The sequence below is a fragment of the Pyrus communis genome, chromosome 10 (genome assembly GCF_041283825.1).
Source record: "Pyrus communis isolate YQ-2024b chromosome 10, ASM4128382v1, whole genome shotgun sequence".
In the NCBI taxonomy this organism is placed as follows: Eukaryota; Viridiplantae; Streptophyta; class Magnoliopsida; order Rosales; family Rosaceae; genus Pyrus; species Pyrus communis.
The window spans coordinates 6,519,044-6,541,632 of NC_142574.1; the positions used below are offsets into that span (position 1 = coordinate 6,519,044).

At 36.5% G+C, this 22,589-nt stretch overlaps 2 protein-coding genes across 6 annotated transcripts; one reads left to right on the forward strand and one right to left on the reverse strand.

Annotated features, from left to right (window-relative positions):
* Positions 1–419: 419 nt before the first annotated feature.
* Positions 420–4,636, reverse strand: LOC137728672 (uncharacterized). Of its 5 annotated transcripts, none has more exons than XR_015952252.1 (5): positions 4,327–4,570; positions 2,548–3,960; positions 2,308–2,333; positions 1,193–2,112; positions 420–892 (listed from the first exon to the last, which is right to left on the reverse strand). XR_015952252.1 is itself a non-coding variant. In XM_068467400.2 (4 exons), exons 2-4 carry the CDS (start codon positions 3,812–3,814, stop codon positions 1,366–1,368), a joined length of 2,040 nt encoding a protein of 679 aa, XP_068323501.2. In that variant the 5' UTR covers positions 3,815–3,860; positions 4,327–4,636; the 3' UTR covers positions 999–1,365. The 5 variants fall into 5 exon arrangements, 3 of the variants coding, with proteins under 3 accessions (XP_068323501.2, XP_088533831.1, XP_088533832.1); XR_015952253.1 differs by having other exon boundaries at positions 2,548–3,855; positions 4,327–4,554; XM_068467400.2 differs by lacking the exon at positions 420–892 and having other exon boundaries at positions 999–2,112; positions 2,548–3,860; positions 4,327–4,636.
* Positions 4,637–16,477: 11,841 nt separating this feature from the next.
* LOC137727927 (adoMet-dependent rRNA methyltransferase spb1) lies at positions 16,478–22,485 on the forward strand. The gene is made up of 11 exons (XM_068466794.2): positions 16,478–17,047; positions 17,468–17,515; positions 17,650–17,805; positions 17,923–17,969; positions 18,325–18,481; positions 18,646–18,707; positions 19,098–19,287; positions 19,879–19,968; positions 20,538–20,680; positions 20,770–20,896; positions 21,117–22,485. Exons 1-11 carry the CDS (start codon positions 16,574–16,576, stop codon positions 22,206–22,208), a joined length of 2,586 nt encoding a protein of 861 aa, XP_068322895.1. The 5' UTR covers positions 16,478–16,573; the 3' UTR covers positions 22,209–22,485.
* The last annotated feature ends 104 nt before the right edge of the window (positions 22,486–22,589 follow it).

A 22,589-nucleotide genomic window follows, 5' to 3' on the forward strand; every position in this document is an offset into this window, starting at 1 on the left:
ATCTTCAAGGATGCTCTTGCCACATAGCAATGTCAAAAGTACTTATCCAATCAAGGGTGGCGTGTGTATAACTAATTAGGAGTCAATATGGCCTGCATAGGTTGAGAAAAGATCTTCAAGATCTGTTTTTCCAATTGGGGTAGCGAAAGAAAGCATGAGAAACCAATCACAATGCCACTCAATAGCTACAAAGGTGCGTTTAATAACTATTTTGTTTTTCATTTTTCAAAAACAAATTAACTCTGAATTTCAATACTGAAAGCTACTGTTTTGGGGACTGTTTGATAACTATTTTCACTCATAGTTTTCAGCTTTTTTGAAAACTAAAAAACTTGTTTGGTAATATTTTAAAAAACATGACCAAAATGATCCTTCTGAATGCCAAATATTTGAGAGGTATAAAAAGATCAGCAATCTACCAACCAAAGAAAATTGATGGTATGTTTCATAGACTCAAACCAAGAATCAAGCAGCAAAGAATTGAGGAGACCAACTAAATGCCAATACAGCACACGATTGTAAAACTCTCCCACATTTTCTTTACCAAAACTTAGAACTTAGTAGCCGAAGCCGCTAGTTCAAGAAAAACTGAAGATGGAAGTGGTTGGTCCTGAACTCGTCTCTATCAAAACCTCCGTTGCATCATCAGCTTAAACAGCATCTCTGGACCATATCCTGTACGGTTGGCCATCAATGCAATCCGCATAAATGATTCCTCTGTCTACTCCAATCATAATCGCCTCATTCAGCAAAAGCAAGTCATTGAAGTGTATAATTGGCCCAAACTATAGTAAATTGTAAAAACTAAGCAATAGAACTGTCTAGGTATGCATAGAACGGGGACACGACACACGATTCTTCCAGAGCTTCAGGTACCATCTTTCTTGCCGGCCTGACAATCACAAGGAACATTGTCAATGACATATGCACGGAGATGACCTATTTTCTTTGTAGTTTCAGTGTTTGGTTGCTAAGCATTAGAGACATTCCTTCCAGAATTTTGGAAAAGCAATAGAACCACGACTAGCAGATTAGTTTCCAATTACTCAATTGAAGTAAGCGAAGTTGACACAGTCACTCTCATCCCCCATTGTAGAGGCCATACTCAAGAAACTAGGGCCGCTAATCGATCCCTTTGTTTACCTACTTTTAAAACTAAAAAAGAAACCAACATTACAAGTTGGATACATACCTATGCGACATTCATAATCTATAAACTCCACAATCAGCCATCTTTGTGGATTCTCAAATATGGACAATGCATTCTTTATCCTCGTCAAGCAAATGCTAACCATCAGTTGGACAATCATATTCCCATGCTTTGTATACCATACTCTTGTTTCCAGAGTTGCATGACTTGTCTATTTAAAATCCCTTGGTATTCCAAACTACAAAAGACCCCTTGTTTGCAAACTCACATGGATGGAAACCACTCATAGCCTTTCCCATGAGTGCCATAGCAGCGATGCTTGGAAACCGCTTCTTTCGAAACTCATCTACTGTTGGCTTCAAACATTGCGATTGAAAAGCAACCACTGCTTCAGACTTCTTTTGGGATGCTACTTTAGACCACCTCCGAATCCAAGGATGAGAGAGCGTTATATTTCGACCTTTCCCGGTGGAGTCAATGGGAGATGACTCATGATTCCTTAATACCATTGCAGTTTGATCTGGCACCATCTGTTCTTTACCAAGAAATCTGCCGGTGGCAGGTTGTGAACTAGTCATACTGCACTTTATAGTTGTGTTAGAAGATTTCTTGACTTTTTCACATGAAGAGGCTTCTCCCATTTTTGAGCTTTTTGTACCATAAACAGGCTGAGAAGCCGTCAACTTGAGCCGTTTAACCCACCTGCTGCTTGGTTCTGGTCCCTGAGATCCTTCTGGACATGCACTGGATTTTGAATTTGTGGGATGCTCAGCATGGGAAAGGAGATGTTCGACATCCAAACTCTGGGTTCTTGAAGTGCTCGTCTCCCTTTCTTCTGCTGAATCAGGAAGCTCTTGATTTATGTCAGGTAATTTTGTGTATGGAAGTCTAGCTCCGTTCTCTTCTCTACCTGAAGCGATGGCTGATCGAGATTTTGGTGACTTCTTGCCACTCTCAACATGCTGCAAAATTCAAAAATCAGAATGGCAATTTAGTGCTATGCTAAGTATATTATTAAATTCAGTTAAACATAGTGTGATCCTTTAAAAGCCAGTTTCCTGGGAACGCAACATAAAAGGTGTTTTGGATGAACAAATATTGATTCCAAAACTATGTTACTTAACCAATATTCCCAAAAGCAGAATTATATAAGTTACCTTATCTGATGCGGATACCTCCACACCTGATACAAGAAGCAAAACCCATTATTAGCCGAAAGACATGATGAAACAACAATACACTGAAAACTTATAATATTTTTATACTATATGAACTTAGTGATAATTACTTTTTAAAACACAAGTTAATCCAAGCATGATGCTGTAAAAGCTAAATAGCCTACACATTTAAGATGGTATAAATATTGTTCAACAAAGTTGAGATTCCTGAAATAGTACCAGAAAGAAGGTTATCCTGGAAAGCATCCATGTCCATAATATCTGTTTCAGATGATGATTCGAGTGCTTGAGCCTTGACAACTCTTACATCTTCCCCTCCATCGGTATCTGTAGAGCTCCTGTAAGGTAGCAGCTTCAATCTAGGTTGAGGAGGGAGACCATACTCCGTGGAAAAACCAAAAAGATCACTGAAAGCTTTTCCTTTCAATTTTGTTGATACAGTTGACTGTCCAAACATTTGACCTACTTCAGGCAAGTTAACACCAGTCTTTTTCGTGATCTGAAAATGGTGAGCTGTCTTTGAAAACATAGGAGGACCCCTAGATAATTCTTCATCAGCGTTGATAGTGGAGCATATTCTCATAGTCTCTATGTTATGCACAGAACGCTGCAGGCTTGGCAGAGATCCGGATCCGTGAAATACTTTTTCCAGCCTGGTCACCTCTGTGGGGCTGGCGTGGCTTGAAAGCAATCCAATACCAGACTGATTTTGCATTTCTAGGAAATTCTTACCGAAATAATTCGGTTGCTGCATACTGCTTGTGGAGGGGTCGTGCCGTAACAAAACCATATCATTCTGCCTTGGCAATGAACCCCCTGATCTTTGAGAGACAACATTGTTATGGAAGTTATTCTCATGGGCCAACAATGTGGAAATTGCGTGATTACAAGTGTTTGTGGCATGTTGTCGAGGTGCTACAAGCGAGTTGGATAGATTAATTTCCTCTTCACTACACAGGAAAGATGACATAGAAGTCCACCCACCTTTAGATTGATGCGGCACAATTTTGGAATCTGATCTCATTGATTCATCCCGAAAAGATTTGGAATCAGCTAGGCTATTGTTCTCAAGAAAATTATGATATTTCACCTGTCGCTCTGGAGGTGGTGGGGCGGCTTCCAGAGCCCATGCATCAGTAGGAATCCAGACAGGCATTGCCGGTGGGCTATTCTCACCAAGTAATCCCCCATGGAAAGTAGAATTGTCCTGATTCAGTTGAGCCACACTAGTCTTTGGAGGAAGATTGAACATTGGAAAGGACTGGCCTTCCCATATCTCCTTCCTTGTTTTCTTTGAACTCTCTGTCAAACCGAGGCCCTCATCGATATTTCTTACTCTTTTCGGTTCAGTTACTTCTCCGAACCCTCTAAACAAGGAGTGTTTCTTAACACCATGATTGCGTTGTTGGGCCTCCTCATGACGAATCGATACATGGCCACATGCTTTGGTTTCTGACTTACAACTTGTGCACCTCCAATTAGCCATCGAAACAGATTCATAAGGATGTGAAGCTAGCTCACTAGTTCCTTCACTACCATGATAAGATCGCACAACCGGATCAGACATGATAAGTAGACTTATACCTAATTTCGAAAATATCAAGTTGATCTCATTGGCATATCAGAAATCACCTAAACAGCCAAGACACCCCTGCAACTCATCAGAGTCCATATTTTCATACGTTATATCAAAATTAATCAAATTCTAAGCCTTGAAAATCCAATACGTATATAAAGGTTTCAAATTTATGCTGAAAAAATTCACATTCTTTTTCCCAGATTATAACTGTGGGGGGAAAAGAATAAAAACAAACACTTCTGGGTATTGTTCTTGTTGCTAAAGACACCCACTTTTCAATTTTTGTTAATGCAGGCACCTAAAATTCCAGCATTTTTTTCACACAATAATTGCAACCAAGTATATAATTTCATCATCTGTAAATTAAAAGTTAAAAAAAACAAAATGAGATTAAAAGAGAGAATTGAAGCTAAAGTTACCTCCAAAGGTGAAGATCCAGAGGTGAAGATGGTAACCAAGGCTGCCAGATATGAGAGAGTGAGAAAGAGAGGTAGCAATTAACCCAAAAGAGAAAAGCTTTTATAGAGGAGGAGAAGGAGAGTAAGAGGAAGGAGCATCTGAAAGCCGAGGCTTGACAGTGTTTGCTCAGCCATATAGCCACAGCCACAATATGTGAGCTCCGGCGGGGGAGGGACCCAATTCACCTGCGCTTTTTCTATTGGTTCCTTCTCTTTTCATACTTTTTCTTTTGTTTATTCGTTCAATTATTTGATAATATTGCATATATCTGTTCATAAAAGTATGTACGTGAATCATTTTATTTGGAAATTAGGATAAAACGGGACCCATTTATTTTTTGTTGTTTTTTTAACATCGTAGGATGTAATAAACGGGTTTGTAACGCACAACAAATATGAGTTTATGGTTAATTTGGATTTAATAATTGACACAACTGTTAACTTGTAATGGCATTCAACTTGGCAATTATTTCTCTTCTTGCGATACTTACTAAATTAGAAGATATAAATAGGGGATTTTGGAAAATTTTGAAGCAAATTGACGAATTTACATGAACTTTCACGAAGCATTAATAAATAATTTCAGAGTTAAGGGAAAAGATTTAACATAATGTGTTATCGTGTTTTGAAAGTTACGACACTTCATATAACACATAGATCAAGAAGCCTCAAGAAGTAGTTTTCGATTTGCCTAATTTTTGAACACGATCAATTAAAAAAGCGAATATAAAAGATTAATCATTCGCATCATTAATGAATAATTCAATGTGGGCCTTATAAAGGATCAATTAAACCTCTCTTTGTCTAAAATGAAATCACAATACATGATTACCTATGAAACATGATATTCCATTTGAGTTTAAGTAAGTTAACAAGAGTAAAGATAGTGTTCTTATCTCTCTACATTCTAGTTTAAATCTCTTTTTCTGTAATGTAGATAGCAATCACTTGTATAAAGAAAAACAAAATACATAATTCTTGTTAGTAAATACCAGAGTAACACGTAGGTAAATCAAACGCATTGTTCCTATTGGTTGAAGACGCGTACAAACCACAGTGTCCTTCCAAAAAAAAAACCACAGTGAGTGATAAGCGTGAAGATCTTTGTCCAAAAGAAAAGATAAGCATGAAGACGCGTGCAAACAAAGCATTGAAAATGAAAGATGGCAGGCTGAGGCTCGGCTCGTTTTTCCAGACATTTCAGAGCGGAGCCAAGAAGCAAGCAGAGCAGAGATATGGTATGGACCAACAAAGTAAAATAAATAGATAAAATAAAAAACCAAATTAATAGTATCCTAGTATTTGTTGGAGAGTTTGGTTGCCACGAATCTTGTTCACCCACCAAACATCATTGGTTGGGCCACATTTTATCCACATCATGTCATTGGGAGGTCCATTTGTCTATTGGACATTAGCGATCGTATAAATAAGGATAAGCTGTCATTTAACTTCTAAAATTATTACTTTAACTAAAATAAGTAATGATATTCATACTATGTTTTTATACCATATTTTTATACCAACTTAGTTGGTATCTGATGTGGACTGCCACATTATTTGAAAATTTTGCAAAACCCAAGAAAAGGAAGGAGAAAGACTCCTCGTATACCACGATCATCATTTAATTAACTAGTTTTTCTTAATTATTAGTTTATTAAATAATGAACAAAATTTAAAAATCTGATTAATTCAAATGATGTGGCTGTCCACATCAAATGCCACCTAAGGTGGTATGAAAATGTAGTACAAAAACATAGTATGAATAACATTACTCAATTAAAATTGACTTTTTTGAATTACTTTTTCGAAACTTTAACGAAAAGTTCATGGTACTGTTCACTTTAACGAAAAATCACATTTTTACACTAAAAAGTCAATCCTGGTACTATTCACTTTACCCTCTATTTGTCATTATCGTTAAAACTCAAAGTTTTCAAGCCATTTTCATTAGTTTTCCTTTATTTTTTTGGTAAATTAACCCCCTGAACTATTTAAAATAAGCCAATTGATCCCTTGTCGGTAGATTCCATCCACTATTTTGTCAAATTCAAAGGAAAATTATTTTTTCATTCATCAATTCTTACTTGTCAACTATAATCAACAATGTAATTATGACATGTGAAAACAAAATAATATGTAATGACAATGTGAGATAGTCTGTTGTGTAAACGTTTGGTTTTTTATGTTTCTTCATTAGGCTATATATTTTGAATTATTTTGTGTCCATGTGTCAAAATTTTAGTGATAGTTATAGCTGACAAGTAACAATTAATGATGAAATGACTAATTTGCCCTTGAATTTGAAGGAATTGATTCCAAAATCTAACGGAAAAGGGTTAATTGACTGATTTTAAATAGTTCAGGAGGTTAATTTACCAAAAAAATAGTTTAGGGGTCAATTTCAATTGGGATGATAGTTCAGATGGTCAAACATCAATTTACCCTATAAATAATACATCATCTCTCTATCTCTTTTTTGTTTGCTTTTAGGACTAAATTAGACCTAGCAATTTCTTACACGATCCGTTAATACAACACGTGACACGAAAATAACGGGTTTCGGTTTAACACAAAAACTAATCGAGTCGTTATCAAGTCACACGATAACAATCGTTAATAACGGGTCCTTAAAAGTAGGGATGGGTTCAGTTCAAAACAGTTCGGTTTTTTTGCAAAAAACCAAAATTGAACTGAAATTTTGGTTTGGTTCTGTTCGGTTCGGTTCATTTTTTTCGGTTTGGTTTTTTCCATTTTGATTTCAATTTGGTTTTAGTTTTTTTTTTTTTTTCAAAAAATGAAAAAAAAAATTGAAATATGAAATTTTAACATCTCCAACACAATCATAAGCATTCCAACTAGAATTAAAGACAATGAAAATAAACATTTAAAGTTCAACTAGAATCATCAATCAAGTGTTCCAAAGTCCAAACTTAAAATAAACATCAAAATTTAAGTCTTCAAAAAGTCCAAATTTAAAATAAACATTGCATTTCAAGTTTTCCACACCTAAAATAAACATAACAAAGTCCAAACTTTAAAGAAATATTCCACTTAACTAAAATCATAAAGTCAAATAAACCTTCAAGGTTTCATGTCTTGCACACACTTCTTCTCTTCAAGTCCTTAAGCTCAACGCTTAGGCGGCCTAGGAGGCAACATAGCACATAACTTTCACTTGCCATTTTTACATACAAATAAAAAAAGAAAGAACATGATGTAATGTAAGTATGCAACATAGCATCTAATTAAAATAGTCTAACAAAACCAATTGCAATAAGTAAGATTACCTTTCTTAAAGCCGATTCCAACATTAAAAATGTGGAATTTCACCTAGTAGGAACATCCAAAATCAGAAGCCATTTTCTATCTATTCTCACTTTCTCAACACACTTTTTAAAGCTCTCTAACCTTTGAGGGGAAGATCTTACATACCTAACCGCTTTACGAATGCTTTGTATAGCGGTATTCAACATCTTTATCCCATCATTCACAACCAAATTAAGGATATGAGCAAAACAACTCATGTACAAATATTTTCCATCATGCAAAAGTGCATTAAGAATCCCCCACCCACTTATTCGGTGCACCAAATCCCTTATACTGGAATCATTTGCAGAAACATTGTCAACCGTAATAGTTAACACCTTCTCTATGCCCCACTCCACCAAACACTCCTTCAAAAGTTGAGTAATAGATTCTCCTTTATAATTTGGAATGACACAAGAGTTCAAAAAAATCTTTTTATGTAACATCTAATTATCATCAATAAAATGAGCAGTGAGAACCATGTAATTTTTTTGTTGAATAGAAGTCCTTGTATCCGTTGTTAGACACACCCTAAATGTCTTCAATTGACTTTTCAATTTCTCCTTTTCAGAGTAAAACAATCCAAGTACATCTTTAGCTATTGTCTTACGACTAGGTACTCTCCACAAAAGACATGCATGCATGCAAAAATGACGAACACCATCTCCCTCGACGAAAGAAAACGGTAACTTGTCTCTAATTATCATCTCAACACAAGCCTTAGTAACTTCCACTTGAGAAAAACCTATAGCTTCCAACTTATCTTTTGTGCTAGCAAAGGTTAAGATCTTTTGCCTATTTGCGGCAAATATTTCCTTATTAGGACCGTAGCTTCTAGATCTTACTAAGTGATTTCTTATACTAGTTGTACCATTTTATCCGTGTTGGTCATATACGGTTTGTTGCAATACTTGCACAAACCCTTAACTCGACCTCCCTCAATTATCTTATCAAAGTGCTCCCATATTGTAGACCTTTCATGATTTTTTAGTGAATCCAAGAGAACATCTTCTTTACGTACTTGATCACTTGAGCCACTTCTTTTGGAGTTGCGTCAGAGGAATTTATGGATCCACCATGAGTAAGAGGAGTTTGTTGAGGTGCCACCATGGAGAGTTGAGGCGGAGTCACTAACAATGTCCTAAAATAAGAGAGAGAATCATTACAATTAATTATTAAATAAATTGAGACATAAGAACCATAGAGAAAGTATAGAGATGACAACTTACTTGCGATGGAGTAGAAGTAGATGAGTTTAGTTTTTCACGGGATCTATTTAATGATTTAGATCTCTTTTGGAGATGCTTTTAGCATCTAATGACAATTCAAATAAAAATATTTTTTTGGTGGTATTTGAATATACAAAGATTTTAAAGTGATTCAATAAAGGCTTTTAAGTGCTATTTTGACTAATGGTCCATTTGGAGGTGCTTCTTTATAAAGTATTTCTAGTAACAAACACTGCAATTAGAAGCAGTACAAATGTTTAATAAAAATACTAGTGCTCCTTAAAAAACATTGAAGTATCTTCTAAAGAGAAATGCTAGCTACCTGATGGGTGCATATTTTCATATATTATTATCATATATTTCCTTTGGATTTTGTCTATATGAATGGGTTAAATGCACTAATTATATTGTTTTAATTTATAAGGATTCAATACTGGAGTTATGCAAAAAAGGAGTGGAAAACAAGCTTTTCGGATGTCTAGAGTAATTTCATTGGAGCAAGAGGCTAATTAACTGCACCAAGACAAATGCATGAAACTGCAACGATTTTGGAGATCAAATGGACATGGAAATGCTATTCAATGGACTTTAGGAGAGAACTTAATTATTAATTATTATTATTTCCGTTATTTTTCATTTTCTTTACTAAAGACTTGAAAGTCCATTAGAACTAGGATTAGTGGTCATTTATTTGGCATTTTCTATTAACCTTTCCAATTCTTGCCGTGAGGTTATATTAAGGAGATCAATTCTCCTTGTGGAGAGTTAGAAAGCTACCAAACACAATTCATATCAAACCATATAAGGGATGCGGCAAAGAAGGGAAGAGGAAGAGAAGTTTATAGTTTTCTTTTCTTTGCTAGGGATACGATGTAGCCGGATCATGAATACTTAATTTCCTTGTGGCAGTGTTGTTATCATGTCTTTTTATCTTTATTGAGTATCATTTGCTAATCGTAATGCACTTAATTTTTATTTAGATGCTTGATCACATCTAAGTTTTAGTTATGTTGACTTAATAATGCAAGTTAGAGTAGATGCCATACATACTTAACTTGGGTTTAGCTTCTTGCAACTGATACCATAAACACCTATTTGTAGATGCCATGCAATTAGGGCTTGTGTGATTTTCCAACGATTTCCATGAAGCTTAATGGGTTCTCACTTGTTTAAATTCGTCTAGATGCCATAGAGGGTTGACATCTAAGGATACTTTTGATGCCACCAGATGCCATGGCCGTTGAATAATTTAGGGAAAATTGATCATCAATATTGGAGAACTACTTGAGCATAACATATTAAGGGAATTAAGTAGGATTGGTTACAGTGAATTCGGATGCCCTAGGTCTACTTTCTTATGTTTTCAATTTATGATTTACATGCATTTTATTTCCAAGCTTTATTTTATTTCAGTTTAATTCAAAATATCAAATATTTTCCATTAAAGCTTCTCAATTATAATTTGTTTCAATTTAGTAAGATAGACTTCAAAATCAATTCGATCTCTGTGGGACTATATCCGTGCTTATATGCTTGCTGTCATTTGATTCGTATACTTGCGAGCACAAAAATTTGAGACTTAATGAGCCTAATTTTGGTTATCTAATTTTCGCAACACTACCTTCCCCTGTTGAGAGCATTTTTGCGCACCAGGATTAACTCTAGGTATGCAATGTATGCTTACCACCCATCATATATCTTGTTATGTGTCTTTTAAAACAATCACCTCACCTTACTTACCTCACCGGGCTGGCAGCAGTAACCAATGGCGGAGTCATAAAAGGACCAAAATGGCCCTAGGCCTGCCTTAAAATTTTCTTCACAGAGAAAAAAGTAGAGTTATCCCTCTTATTTCCAAAGATTTTCAAGGATTAGGGCCCTAACCAAAGGGAGAGGAAGTAGGCAAGAAAGTTGGTTCTCTTAGCATTTTAATCTTTTCCATTTGGTGCTGGTTGTTATTGACAAATTTGAATTATGCTCCTATCCACGTGGGATTTTCATGTTCTCTTTAGCCCGTTTATATTAGGCTATTTTCTTCGCCAATCAACACGGCCCCCGATTGGTCAAGACAAAATGATGAAATGGAGTGGAATTGAAAACTCAACACCACCGTCACCGAGCAAACAAACATGAGAATCAAACCAAAAATCTAGAGCAACAAAGTAGTGGCAAAAATTGATAGTGTTGAAACCAAATTTGCACACCGTCATAGATGGTGAAGGCACAAATTCAAGCAACCTTAAAACAGAGAACAACCATGAGCAAGCCTAAGACTGGGGGGTGGGAGGCATGCCGGCCAAAGACTTTTCGATAGTGAAGTTAGTAACCAATTTTAGACTCAAGTAGTGGGCAAGAGAATTAAAGTATTAAGATTACATTACTAAAGATGAACCCTAGATAGGGTTTTATACCGTATATAGAGGACTTTTTTAGGATAGATTATCTAGAAGTAGATATTGCACCTTCTTAGGAGTTATGATTACTTGCGATGCACCCCAATTCCTAGATTGTAGGAACTCCAAGACTTATGAGGAATCTAATTATATCCTTATCTGGATCAGATCTCATGCCTTGCAGAACAAGCATGGTCATACCAGCAGAGTCGTTCGAATTTCGCGTAGTACCCCAGAACAGGATGACAGTGGCACCGTTGCTTCATTTAATCCAACTTCGCCTAGAGTTGTTGAGTCCATGACCGGACTTCTGAGACAACAGTATTCGGATCAACTTTACTCTGACCCTAAAAAATCATCCAATGTCTAGAACAATCCTCCAATCTGAAACATGCAATCAAGGCCATTAAATTAGAAAACTGATGCAATTTAGAACTTTGGTTCCAATTGCGTGAATTTAATTTAAATTTGCAAGAAAATTTGAAAGAGGGAAACAACGATAAAGAGGGAGGGAGTTAGATAGAGGGCATGAATGTGAAAGAGACAAAAAGAGAAAAGAAGGAGGATCACAAAGAGAATGAGCGCATAGTAGACCTCCAATAGCTTTCCGTTAGGTATGCTTGGGAAATGTCAATGTTTTAGGTTGAGCAAAAGTAGTTGTTTAACGAGGTGAATGAGGAAGCATACGATTTTGGATACCTCATTGGTTACGCCCGGAAAGATCAAGCTAAAGGTTGGGACGTTTACAAGATTTCGAAGAGATTGCCACACAGACTTTTCTCCTCCGCAGCACCTACTGGATGAGATCTCAAATTTGAAGGCAAAGCAGAAAGAGCTTATCTCCAAAAAAGATATGGACCCCGATGTCCCTAAATAATCCTATACCATGTCCAAGGAGAAATGAATTGTGGAAGATTCTTGAGATTTTCCTGGCTAATAGGGGGTATGTCTCGTCTACATCTTCAAATCATTTTCTTTTGCAATGTGGATTATTTTTTGCTATTTTCTTATTTCATGAGTGAATCTAAACTCGATAAATTTCTTTAAAGTAGACAAACTTTATATGGGAAATAAGTGGTAGACCAGAATGTAGATAAGTTTGTGGGTTTGGGACAAAGCTAGAAAAGCCCCCCCTATGGCAACATTGATTTGGGGAACATTGCCTCCCAGAGTTAGCATTCATAAAGTATTCTTATCGTGATATCCAGAATACCACCTTACTCCGGTACCAGAAATTAAACATTAAACTCATGAGAAAACTTTTGCTTTTGCACTTAATGAGATGCATTTATCAGAGTAAAGACCTTCAAATTGTACCTAAAGATAATTTGCGAATAAATGTTGAGTGTTTTGTGCCCTGCCTTAGTTATTGGGCCAAAGGTCTTAATATTTCACAATGTGATGCTAGGGGAAAATGATTAGCCTCGTATCCGTTTCCAGTGTTGGAAACATGATCGTCAACATGTGGGTCAGAAACACCTTTCAAATCCTTTTGTTAGACCCTAGCTTTGAACCTAAGCGTTTCCAATCAGACTACTTCGATTAGTTTGACCAACGCATTTCTGCGTATCAGAGCTTCGTTGGTCAAACTAACCGAGGTAACACACGGTGTTGCAGAACATACTTGGCTTAGTATGTTGGTTCGGGATAGAAATAGTCGTACTTGGTGTCAAAATTCAGAGCCACCTTCAGATGATTTTCAGATTGCCATTTTCGACTATTCCCTCGAATGATGTAGAGCCCAGTTTGAATGTTATAACCCACAACTTTGCTGGTTGTATAAACTTTCCAGAGGTTGAATGGTGCATTGGACTTCTATGTCAATGCGCCATGTGTTAGTGCCCGTAGCTTACCAATCGTTACCGTTCTTGTAATGGTTCGAGTCTCCTAAGCTACTAACCATTCTTGTAATGGCTGGGCTAAATAAGGCTCCATTGGCAGTGTAACTTTGAACTCTTTTAGACTTGTGTTCATGCAAAGTTTAGGCCCTGTTTGGAAAGAGTAGGGTACTCCCTGCATCATTAAAAAAAAAAAAAAAAAACAAACACTCAAAGTAGATAAACTTTCTTTTATTTATAACCAAGAGTAAAGTTGGTTGACAAAAGGATGTGATTAAATATGAAAAAGATTGCCTACATATTTCCGGGATGGTGAATCAAATCATTGGTGCATTTCTAAAAAAATATATGATATAATGTAAAAAATTACACCAGGGATCACTTTTGACGATTAGCTTATGGTAGGGCGTGAAGAAATGAGTTCTCCATGGACTTGTCTTCTCTTAGATGGCGGCATTGCGATTGGTTCCAGAGAGGACTACCTACATATCCTATGGAGGGAATCAAACCGCTTGTAGTCCGTATTGTGCTATGTTTATTTAAGTTACCTGGAACAGTTAACAAGAGGTTCGATTTTTCCTAACCAGGCCCTGTCTCTTAACGCCGGTTCTTCTACTTCTTTGGTTCAATCTTCTATTCATTATTATTCCTAGATAGTGAGGCAGGTACTACATGTTGGGGGAATAATGCCCATGGTGTGCAACCATTCTCAACCGAGGATAACTTTGTAAGGAGATGGGTTGCCAAATCACATGGAAAACTTTTAGGTATTTAGACAATTTTTCTTGCACTTTGAGTTGTATCATTCCAACAGTATTGTGTGGAATTCTATCAAGAGCTTGGATGGTGGATATTCTGAAGTTGACTTTATCGAGGACACCCATATTTGTAACTACACCCATGAAGAGGAAATTGTCTTTCAACCCATTATCGATCAGAACCCTATCTACCATGGCATCAGAGATTTGTAACTTGATATAAGGGTGCCATTGGGGAAAGTATATGTTTTTTGGTCTGGTGACGAGGTTTCTTAGGTGATATGTTCTTTGCATCATCTTCTTTCCTTTCTGCGCCCTTTTGAAGTAATCTCGTTTTCCTCATACACAGTTGATTGTCGGGAAGGATTTCTTCCTCGAATGGTAGGGCAGAAGTAAACCCGGGATCTTTGAGAATCTTCTGGTGTGTGCCTTTGGGATAAGCTCCTTGGCCAGGAGGCCTTGATTTAGATTTGCTGTCTCTAGAAGAACCTGAGTGGTAAAGACTTCAAGGCGGGCGATAATGTTTTTGATAGCGTTCATCACTTTGTCTAATCTGGAGAGTTTGGATCGTTCCTTGGTTCGCATGTTCTTCTTAAGATCTTTCACTGATGTATGTATCTTTAGGGCATCTTCCCAAACCTGATCCATAAAGGAGGCATCTTTGCTCCCTAGGTCTGTGTCTTGCCATGGGATGATATTCTAAACATAGCTTCCATAAGGTGGAGTGATATGGTTGAGAGGAATATGAGTTCACTCTCAATGAAAGCACCAATTGTTGGAATCAAATTCGCGCACCTCCGTGTGAGCACAAATCTGAATAATCTGTAGTACAATGAAACAACCGTGACCAAGCCCAAGGGCGATGAGGTGTGTTGGCCAAAGGCTTCCGATGGTCAAGTTAGTTAATGATTTTAGACTCAAGCAGTGGGCAAAAGAATTCAAGTATTTAGATTGCGTTACCATAGATGAACCCTAGATGGGTGCAATTATATCGTGGGAGAAAGACTTTTTTAAGATAAAATCCTCGTTTGAAGCCAAGAGAATTCTAAAGGATTTCTAGAAGTAGATATTGCATCCTCTTAGGAGTTGTGATTACTTGCGGTGCACACCAATTCTAGATTGTAGGAACTCTAAGACTTATAGTATCTGATTGTGTCCATATTCGAATCAGATCACGTGTATTACAGAACAAGCATGGTCATCCCGTAGAGTCGTGATAGTGGCATCGCTACTCTGTCTGACACAGTCGGAGCTGGTGAGTCCAGGACCGAACTTCTGAGGTAACTGTATTCGGATCAGACTTACTTTGACCCTGAAATTCTAATCCCATATTAGTTTATCTGACTGAAATAATTAGTACAATTCGACTTGCCAAATGAGTTGTCATAAACTCATGGTCATAGAGAACCTGGCTAAAAAAAAAGAGAGGAGAAATTAGGTTCTCATCCTTCCTTTTGCTACTCCATTGATTAAAATCCTATTCATTTTCAATTTTTGATCAAGGTCCTTGGGTATTATAACATCATTAATTATTTTAATAATAAAATATTTTTTTATTTCTAAATATATTCATTTAATGTTTAAAATGTTACAATTAGTATATTTATATTTATGACTAAATTTTTTTATCATATATTTTTAGCTTTAGTTTGTATCCATTTTTAATTTGTACCAATTTTCTTTTCAGTTTTAATTCGTACCCATATATTAATTTCTTTTTTTATCCATATTTTTTTAAAGTTATTTGTATTTGTACCCATATATATTTTTTTATTTGTACTTTTTATTGTGCTAAATGTACCCATGCTAATTATATGTACCCATTCATGTAAAACTTTTTAATCTTAAAATGTACTCATTCTTAAATATACCAATTTGTTATATGTACTCATTCTTAAATATACCAATTTGTTATATGTAAAATGTACCCTTTTTTTTGGGAAGTGTTATTGACACTCCAAAAATCTTATTCTATACTCCTCACAAATTTATTTTTCTTTCCTAATATAGAAAGTTTGGAGTGTATAATGAGATTTTTGGAGTGCTAATAACAACTCCTTATATATATATATAATCTATTCAATTTTTTTCTAATCCATATTTAAACTTATATGGGTACATTCTTTTTTCTTTGATTTTAAAATGTATCAATGTCAAATTTAATCGAAGAAATTTACTAATGTTATTAAACCTAATATCTTTTTCTTTTTTTGTGATTTTGAAGAATGTACCCATGTTTTGATACAATAATTTTTTTGGTTAATTTTGTTGAATGTACCCATGTTTATATATATATACAGACACACAATAGTATATTTATATTTTAATATTTTTAATCCCACAAATTATGGTTTTTATTTAAAATTTCATTTATATAAAAAACTAAAATTTCTAATTTTTAATTTAAAAAATATAGTAACGTACATAGAAATAAATTATCACATTAATTTTAGAGACCTCGATCAAAAATTAAAAACAAATAAGGTTTCAATCAAAAATATTCATAACTAAGGATCACATCCAAAATCTTCCAAAAAAAAAAAAAAAAAAAAAGGTTAAAAAGGCTTAAGACCCCGACGCTGCGTTTTGCTTTTATTTTGGCAGTCTAATTTATAAAAGCCCTACCAAAACCCTAATCCAATTTCCACCACCTCTCTTTCTGTGTATTGGACTCTTGAGAAGCCATGGGAAAGGTGAAGGGCAAGCACCGTTTGGACAAGTACTACAAACTAGCCAAGGAGCATGGCTACCGCTCCCGAGCTTCATGGAAGCTTGCCCAGCTCGACACCAAGCACCAATTCCTTCACTCTTCTCACGCCGTCCTCGACCTCTGCGCCGCGCCCGGCGGTTGGATGCAAGTCGCCGTGCAGCGCGTTCCCGTCGGCAGCCTCGTGGTCGGCGTCGACTTGGTCCCTATCGCCCCTGTCCGCGGCGCCTTCTCGATCCAACAGGACATCACCAAGCCAGAATGCACGGCCAGGCTCAGAAAGCTGATGAAGGAGAATGGCTGTTCGGCTTTTGATTTGGTGCTTCATGATGGGTCGCCCAATGTCGGCGGCGCGTGGTCTTCGGAGGCCACTGCTCAGAATGCTTTGGTCGTTGATGCGGTGAAGTTGGCTACTCAGCTTTTGGCTCCCAAAGGAACATTTATTACTAAAGTATGTATTGAATTTCATATTGGCAATTGGGTTTTTGTTGGTTTGTGTTGGATTAGAACTTGAAACTTAACAACTCAAAGTTTAAACTTTGAGTTGTTAAGTTTCAAGTTCTAATTTTTTGGTTCATTACTGCATTCCATTTAAATTCAACTTGTTTTTCAAGTATTTTTCTACATTTAATAATTTGTTTTCATAATTGAAATTTTTTTTCGGTTCAATTTATATTCTGAATGGGGCCGCAGTTGGAATTAATTTTACTTCTGTATGATTGAAATTCGTGTTTTCAATTTGTTTTTCGAGCTCAAGCATGTTAATATCAAGATTTGAATTGTGGACGTCCTTAACCATACAAGTATTTTGTTTATGTATTTCGATTAGTTTTGTTTAAGAAGCTGGGCGCTTATTATTGTTTTGTCGCAGATCTTCAGGTCGCAAGATTATAATGCTGTCTACTATTGTATGAAGGAGGTGATTTTCTACTTCTTATTTACTGTAATCTTTACATTGTTGGACTAGTTGATACTAGTATATAGATCACAAAACATATTTATTCCAAACCTCTGGATTGATTAGCATGTCTGATCCTGGTATATAACCTGCAGTTGTTTGAGAAGGTTGAACAGGATAAACCAGCAGCTAGTCGTAGCTCTTCTGCGGAGACGTATCTTTTGGGTTTTAAGTACAAGGCTCCTGCAAAGATTGATCCGCGTCTACTTGACGTGAAACATCTATTTAAGTCTGTAGAACCTCAGAAGAAGGTAACTCATATTAGATGAAACAGAATACCAGCTTTACTTAAGTACAAAATTCTTTCCTTTTTAAAAAAAAAATATTGTTTTAATATATTTGTTTCTCCTTGTAACTCCTTGATATAGGTGGTAGATGTACTAAGAGGAACAAAGCAAAAAAGACACCGTGATGGGTAAACGTTCTTTCTAATTTTTTTTTCTTTTATATCTTTACCTTGATCACTTTTGTATGAGCTTCAGCATTGTAATTACCAAAAACAGGGTGATTGCATGTGTTTTTTCTGCAAGATTTTATAGTCTTTTAAGTGGTTATTGTTTTTTCCCTATAAATTTCGAACATGGGTAGGCAGTTTTTAACTGCAGAGTAACACAGATGGGTCAATGATTTTGTTCTATCCATCATTGACCTTGTTTGTTCAAACTTTTATTAGTTCTTATGATTGCTATCTTGACCCGGTTCTCTTTATATTTTTGAGGTTCCTGTGATTGCTATCTCATAAGTGTTGCATGATTGTGTTCTATATACAGGTATGAAGATGGAGACACAATTTTGAGAAAAGTGTCTTCTGCTGCTGCTTTCATTTGGTCTGATGTTCCTCTCGATATCCTTGGTTCTACTACTTCCATAAGCTTTGACGATGAGGCATCTTTGCCCATCAAGGATCATGCTTTAACAACAGAAGAGGTAGTCCCTTTTTTTTTTTTTTTTTTAATTTTTTTTATTTGCATGTTCTCTTTATATAGATTTTACTTTCCCCTACTAGCTGAAAAAAATGTGTTTTATCAGCCCCTTAAATACTTTGGAACCCTTGTAGTGTTCCAACCACTTTAACTATTACGGTTTGACAGGTTAAAACTCTCTGTGATGATCTGCGTGTGTTGGGGAAGCAAGATTTCAAGTACCTTTTGAAGTAAGAAATGCTGTTTCTTTAATCTATAAAATGCTCTTTTAGATTTAAAGATTGGCTAGACCGTTAGATTCTTTCCCTCCTTTTTAATCTGTAAATCATGTCTCTCTGCTGCAACAGAATTTTTTTTCTCACGTTAGCATTACAGTTGTTGAGGGAAGGTATCTTTGCATTCTCTCTGCATTTTTTCTCTCTCGTTATCATTACAGTTATTGAGGGAAGTGTCACCAATTAATTGTTAACTGTAAGAGTTGGAATCACTTTGTCTGTTCTTTTATGGTCTATGATACCTTTATGCATTTGGAATGCATCTACTAGACATGCAGTACATTGCAGTCTAGGTTTCTTGTTTCTTAGTGCAATCTAAGTTGTTATGATTGTATTGTCATTTAGGTGGCGGATGCAGATAAAAAAGGCCTTATCTCCGTCCCAGAAGGCTGACGCTTCTACTACAGATGTTGAAAAGGAGGAAAATGAGGAGGATGATGAAGACAAAATACTCAATGAAATGGAGGAGCTGACGTATGCTATGGAGCGCAAGAAGAAACGAACAAAGAAGCTTCTAGCAAAAAGACGAGCTCAAGTTTGTAGCTTCTTGCTTTCTTTTTGCGAATATTTATGCATGATTACCTGCTGTTATTGTTGAGTCATGAAACTGGTAGATGGTTAATGTTCTGGGGGAATATACACCATAGTTTGGAGATACAATGATAATTAATTAAATGAAGCCTGAGATTGTAAAGTTAGACTTTCTAATAGGTTTTAAATCCATTAATCAGTGCGATGGACTTGGAATCGCCACCTCTATTGTATGTTTGTATGCGCATTTTGGTTGGATTTGGTGCCTAAATAGGATTGCAAGGCTTTCCCCAGTTTGGCCATACAGTGTTTACAAAGTTACTTGTTGGATTGGTACTTAGGGCAAGTGATGATATAGTGTAGACGATAGTTTAACCTTTTCAATCAAATAAAAAGCTGAAAGTTTGACAGCTTCTCTTTTTATGTTCACAAATAGTCTGCCTTCTCTTTTCCCTTTTTTTCAGTTCAACAACTTATCCATGTAGAGTTAGATGTAAAGTTGTGATCTTTCAGGATAAGAACTATTGGTTATTTCTTTATTATGAATATCAACGTATGGCACATTGATCCTTTTCATTAAATCTGTATACTGCAGGACAAGGTACGGAAGGCAACAGGGATGCAAATAGATGCACTACAAGATGGTTATACTGACAATGAGTTGTTTTCTCTCGCTTCCATCAAGGTATGCTTTCATTTCACAATCTACCTTGACACGTTGATTTTTTTTTGTCTCGGGAATCTGATTTCTGATGGAGGAGCTTTTTTTTGAACCTCGAAAGTTCATTTTGATGGGCCTTTGGGGAAGTTAGATTATATTTTTCAAGTCCTTGGTACAATATAAAGGCTTCTATTTCACAATTTTTCTTCTTTTCATGAGCCATTGGGACCTTAATATACTTGATTTATTTATTTGTTCCGAAACAGAAGAGCAAGAAGCTAATATTTAAGTATTTAAAAATGGTGTTACTGTACTCTATAATTTGGAAATACCCATATTTTTTTATGTTATAATTTTGCAATAGATGTTTCAAGCAGAACTAGTATGCTACTAGCTTACTGTTAGTTGGCTTTTCTTTCTCCCATTGTCCATTGACATTTGAAAGGATTTCATTTTTTTCTCCCCAAAGATCAAAATCTTTCTTTTTGTTTTTATGTTCCTTAATTTTTTCTTGACGAAGATAGCAGGTTCTGACTTTACCAACTCTATGTATAAATATCAATGCATATCTTGACTGCATTCTCGTCCTTCAGGGTAAGAACGATCTGGTAGTGGTTGATTCCACTGAATATGATGGTGAGAATGGTGACCTTGGAGATACTGAAAATGGGGAAACCCATGAGAATACCCAAGAAGCATCATCCAGTGATATGGACTCTGATGATGAACGCAGAAGGTTATTCTTCTTGTACCTTATATTAGCATTAGATAAAAAAATAATTCTATCATCTGTGTTAAATCATGTATTACTATTTATGATGTTAGATATGATGCACAAATGGAAGATCTTTTCGATAAGGCATATGAACAGTACACCTCCAAAAAGGAGGGAAGTGCAAAGCAGCGGAAACGTTTAAAACAAGCACATTCTGAGGACGCTCAACTTTTGGAGGTATGAAGCTTTCATTACGCGTGGTGATATAAACAAAAATTTCACTTTAGTTATGGGTCTCATGCTGTGGGTCTGTAGGGGAGTAGTATTACTTAAAATCTCAATATCTTTCTGCAGAATTTTTTTTGATAGGCATGAGCGCATAGATGATAAAAGTATTTATATCTACAGCACAATACTGCTTGTGCTCATAAATCTATTTATTTATTTGGCCACTCAGGATGTTGATGGCGGTGATATAGTTCAGTCTGATTATGATTCAGACAAAGACCAGGGTATTCAGGAATCGAATCCTCTCTTGGAATCACTTGATGAGGGGGACGGACCTACCCAAGAGGAAATTATGAATAACTGGTTTAGTCAGGATATCTTTGCCGAAGCTGTAGAGCAGGGGGATTTGGATAACTCTGGTAGTGAAGATGAAATGCAGGTTGAAAAGCAGGAGAAACTTCCCGTGCTTGAAAAGGCCAATGAAAAGACTGCAATTCAGAATGGTAAGGAAAAGACTGCAATTCAGAATGCTAAGAAAAATACGGAAAATGATGCTGCAGGGACCAAAGGCCATAAACTTCAAGCTTCAAAGGCCGACGATGATTTTGAGATTGTCCGTGCTCCGGGTACAGATTCAAGTGATGACTCATCATCAGATGAATCCGAGGATATGGATATAGATAAAAAAGCCGAGATACTGGCGTGTGCAAAGAAAATGCTGAGGAAAAAGCCAAGGGAACAGATGCTTGATGATGCCTATAACAAGTACATGTTTGATGATGACGGCTTGCCCGGATGGTTTTTAGATGAGGAGAAGAGGCACCGTCAGCCAATGAAACCTGTGACCAAAGAAGAGATTAATGCCATGAAAGCACAATTTAAAGAAATTGATGCCCGTCCTGCAAAGAAGGTGGCAGAGGCTAAAGCTCGAAAGAAGCGAGTTGCCTTTAGGAAGCTCGAGAAGGTTCGGAAGAAGGCAAACACAATATCCGACCAGCCAGACATCTCTGATCGTTCAAAGAGGAAGCAAATCGAACAAATGTATAAGAAGGCTGCGCCTAAAAGGCCTCAAAAGGAGTATGTGGTTGCAAAGAAGGGAGTTCAAGTCAGGGTTGGCAAGGGTAAAGTCCGTGTGGATAGACGGATGAAAAAGGATGCAAGGGGCAGTGGGCCGGGTAAAAGGCCTGGAAAAGGCAATTCGAAGAAAGGAAAAACTGCTGCCAAGGGTGAGAGAGGAGGCAAGGGTGCCGGAAAGGGTGACAGAGGCAAGGGCCCCGGAAAGGCTTCAGGAAGGCCGACAGGGAGGAAGGGTAGGAAGTGAAAATATAGGCAAGCACGACTGAGCTTCCGCGTAATAGTGTGTTCGTTAGCTTGCACGATTGATTTTGTTTTTCGTTTTTTTTTTCCTGCCATCTCATTTTTGTTTATTGGAAGAAGTTATAATTTTGAGTTATTTGTTGTATTAAAACCTTAATCCTTCAGGAACGAAACAGTTTTTTTTGTAAAGTTATGAGGGGTTTTACTTGGGTTTCTGTAGTTTAAACCTGAGCAGTTGTCCGTTAGTTCCCATGGTGAAATTGAAGTTGAAATTTTGCTCCCGATGGTTTGAACAATTTCACTTGTCCCATAACTTGAACTTGGGAATTTTAGCGCCTGTTTGATATTCATCAGTTTTTAGTTTTCACAACCATACCGTAGTGTT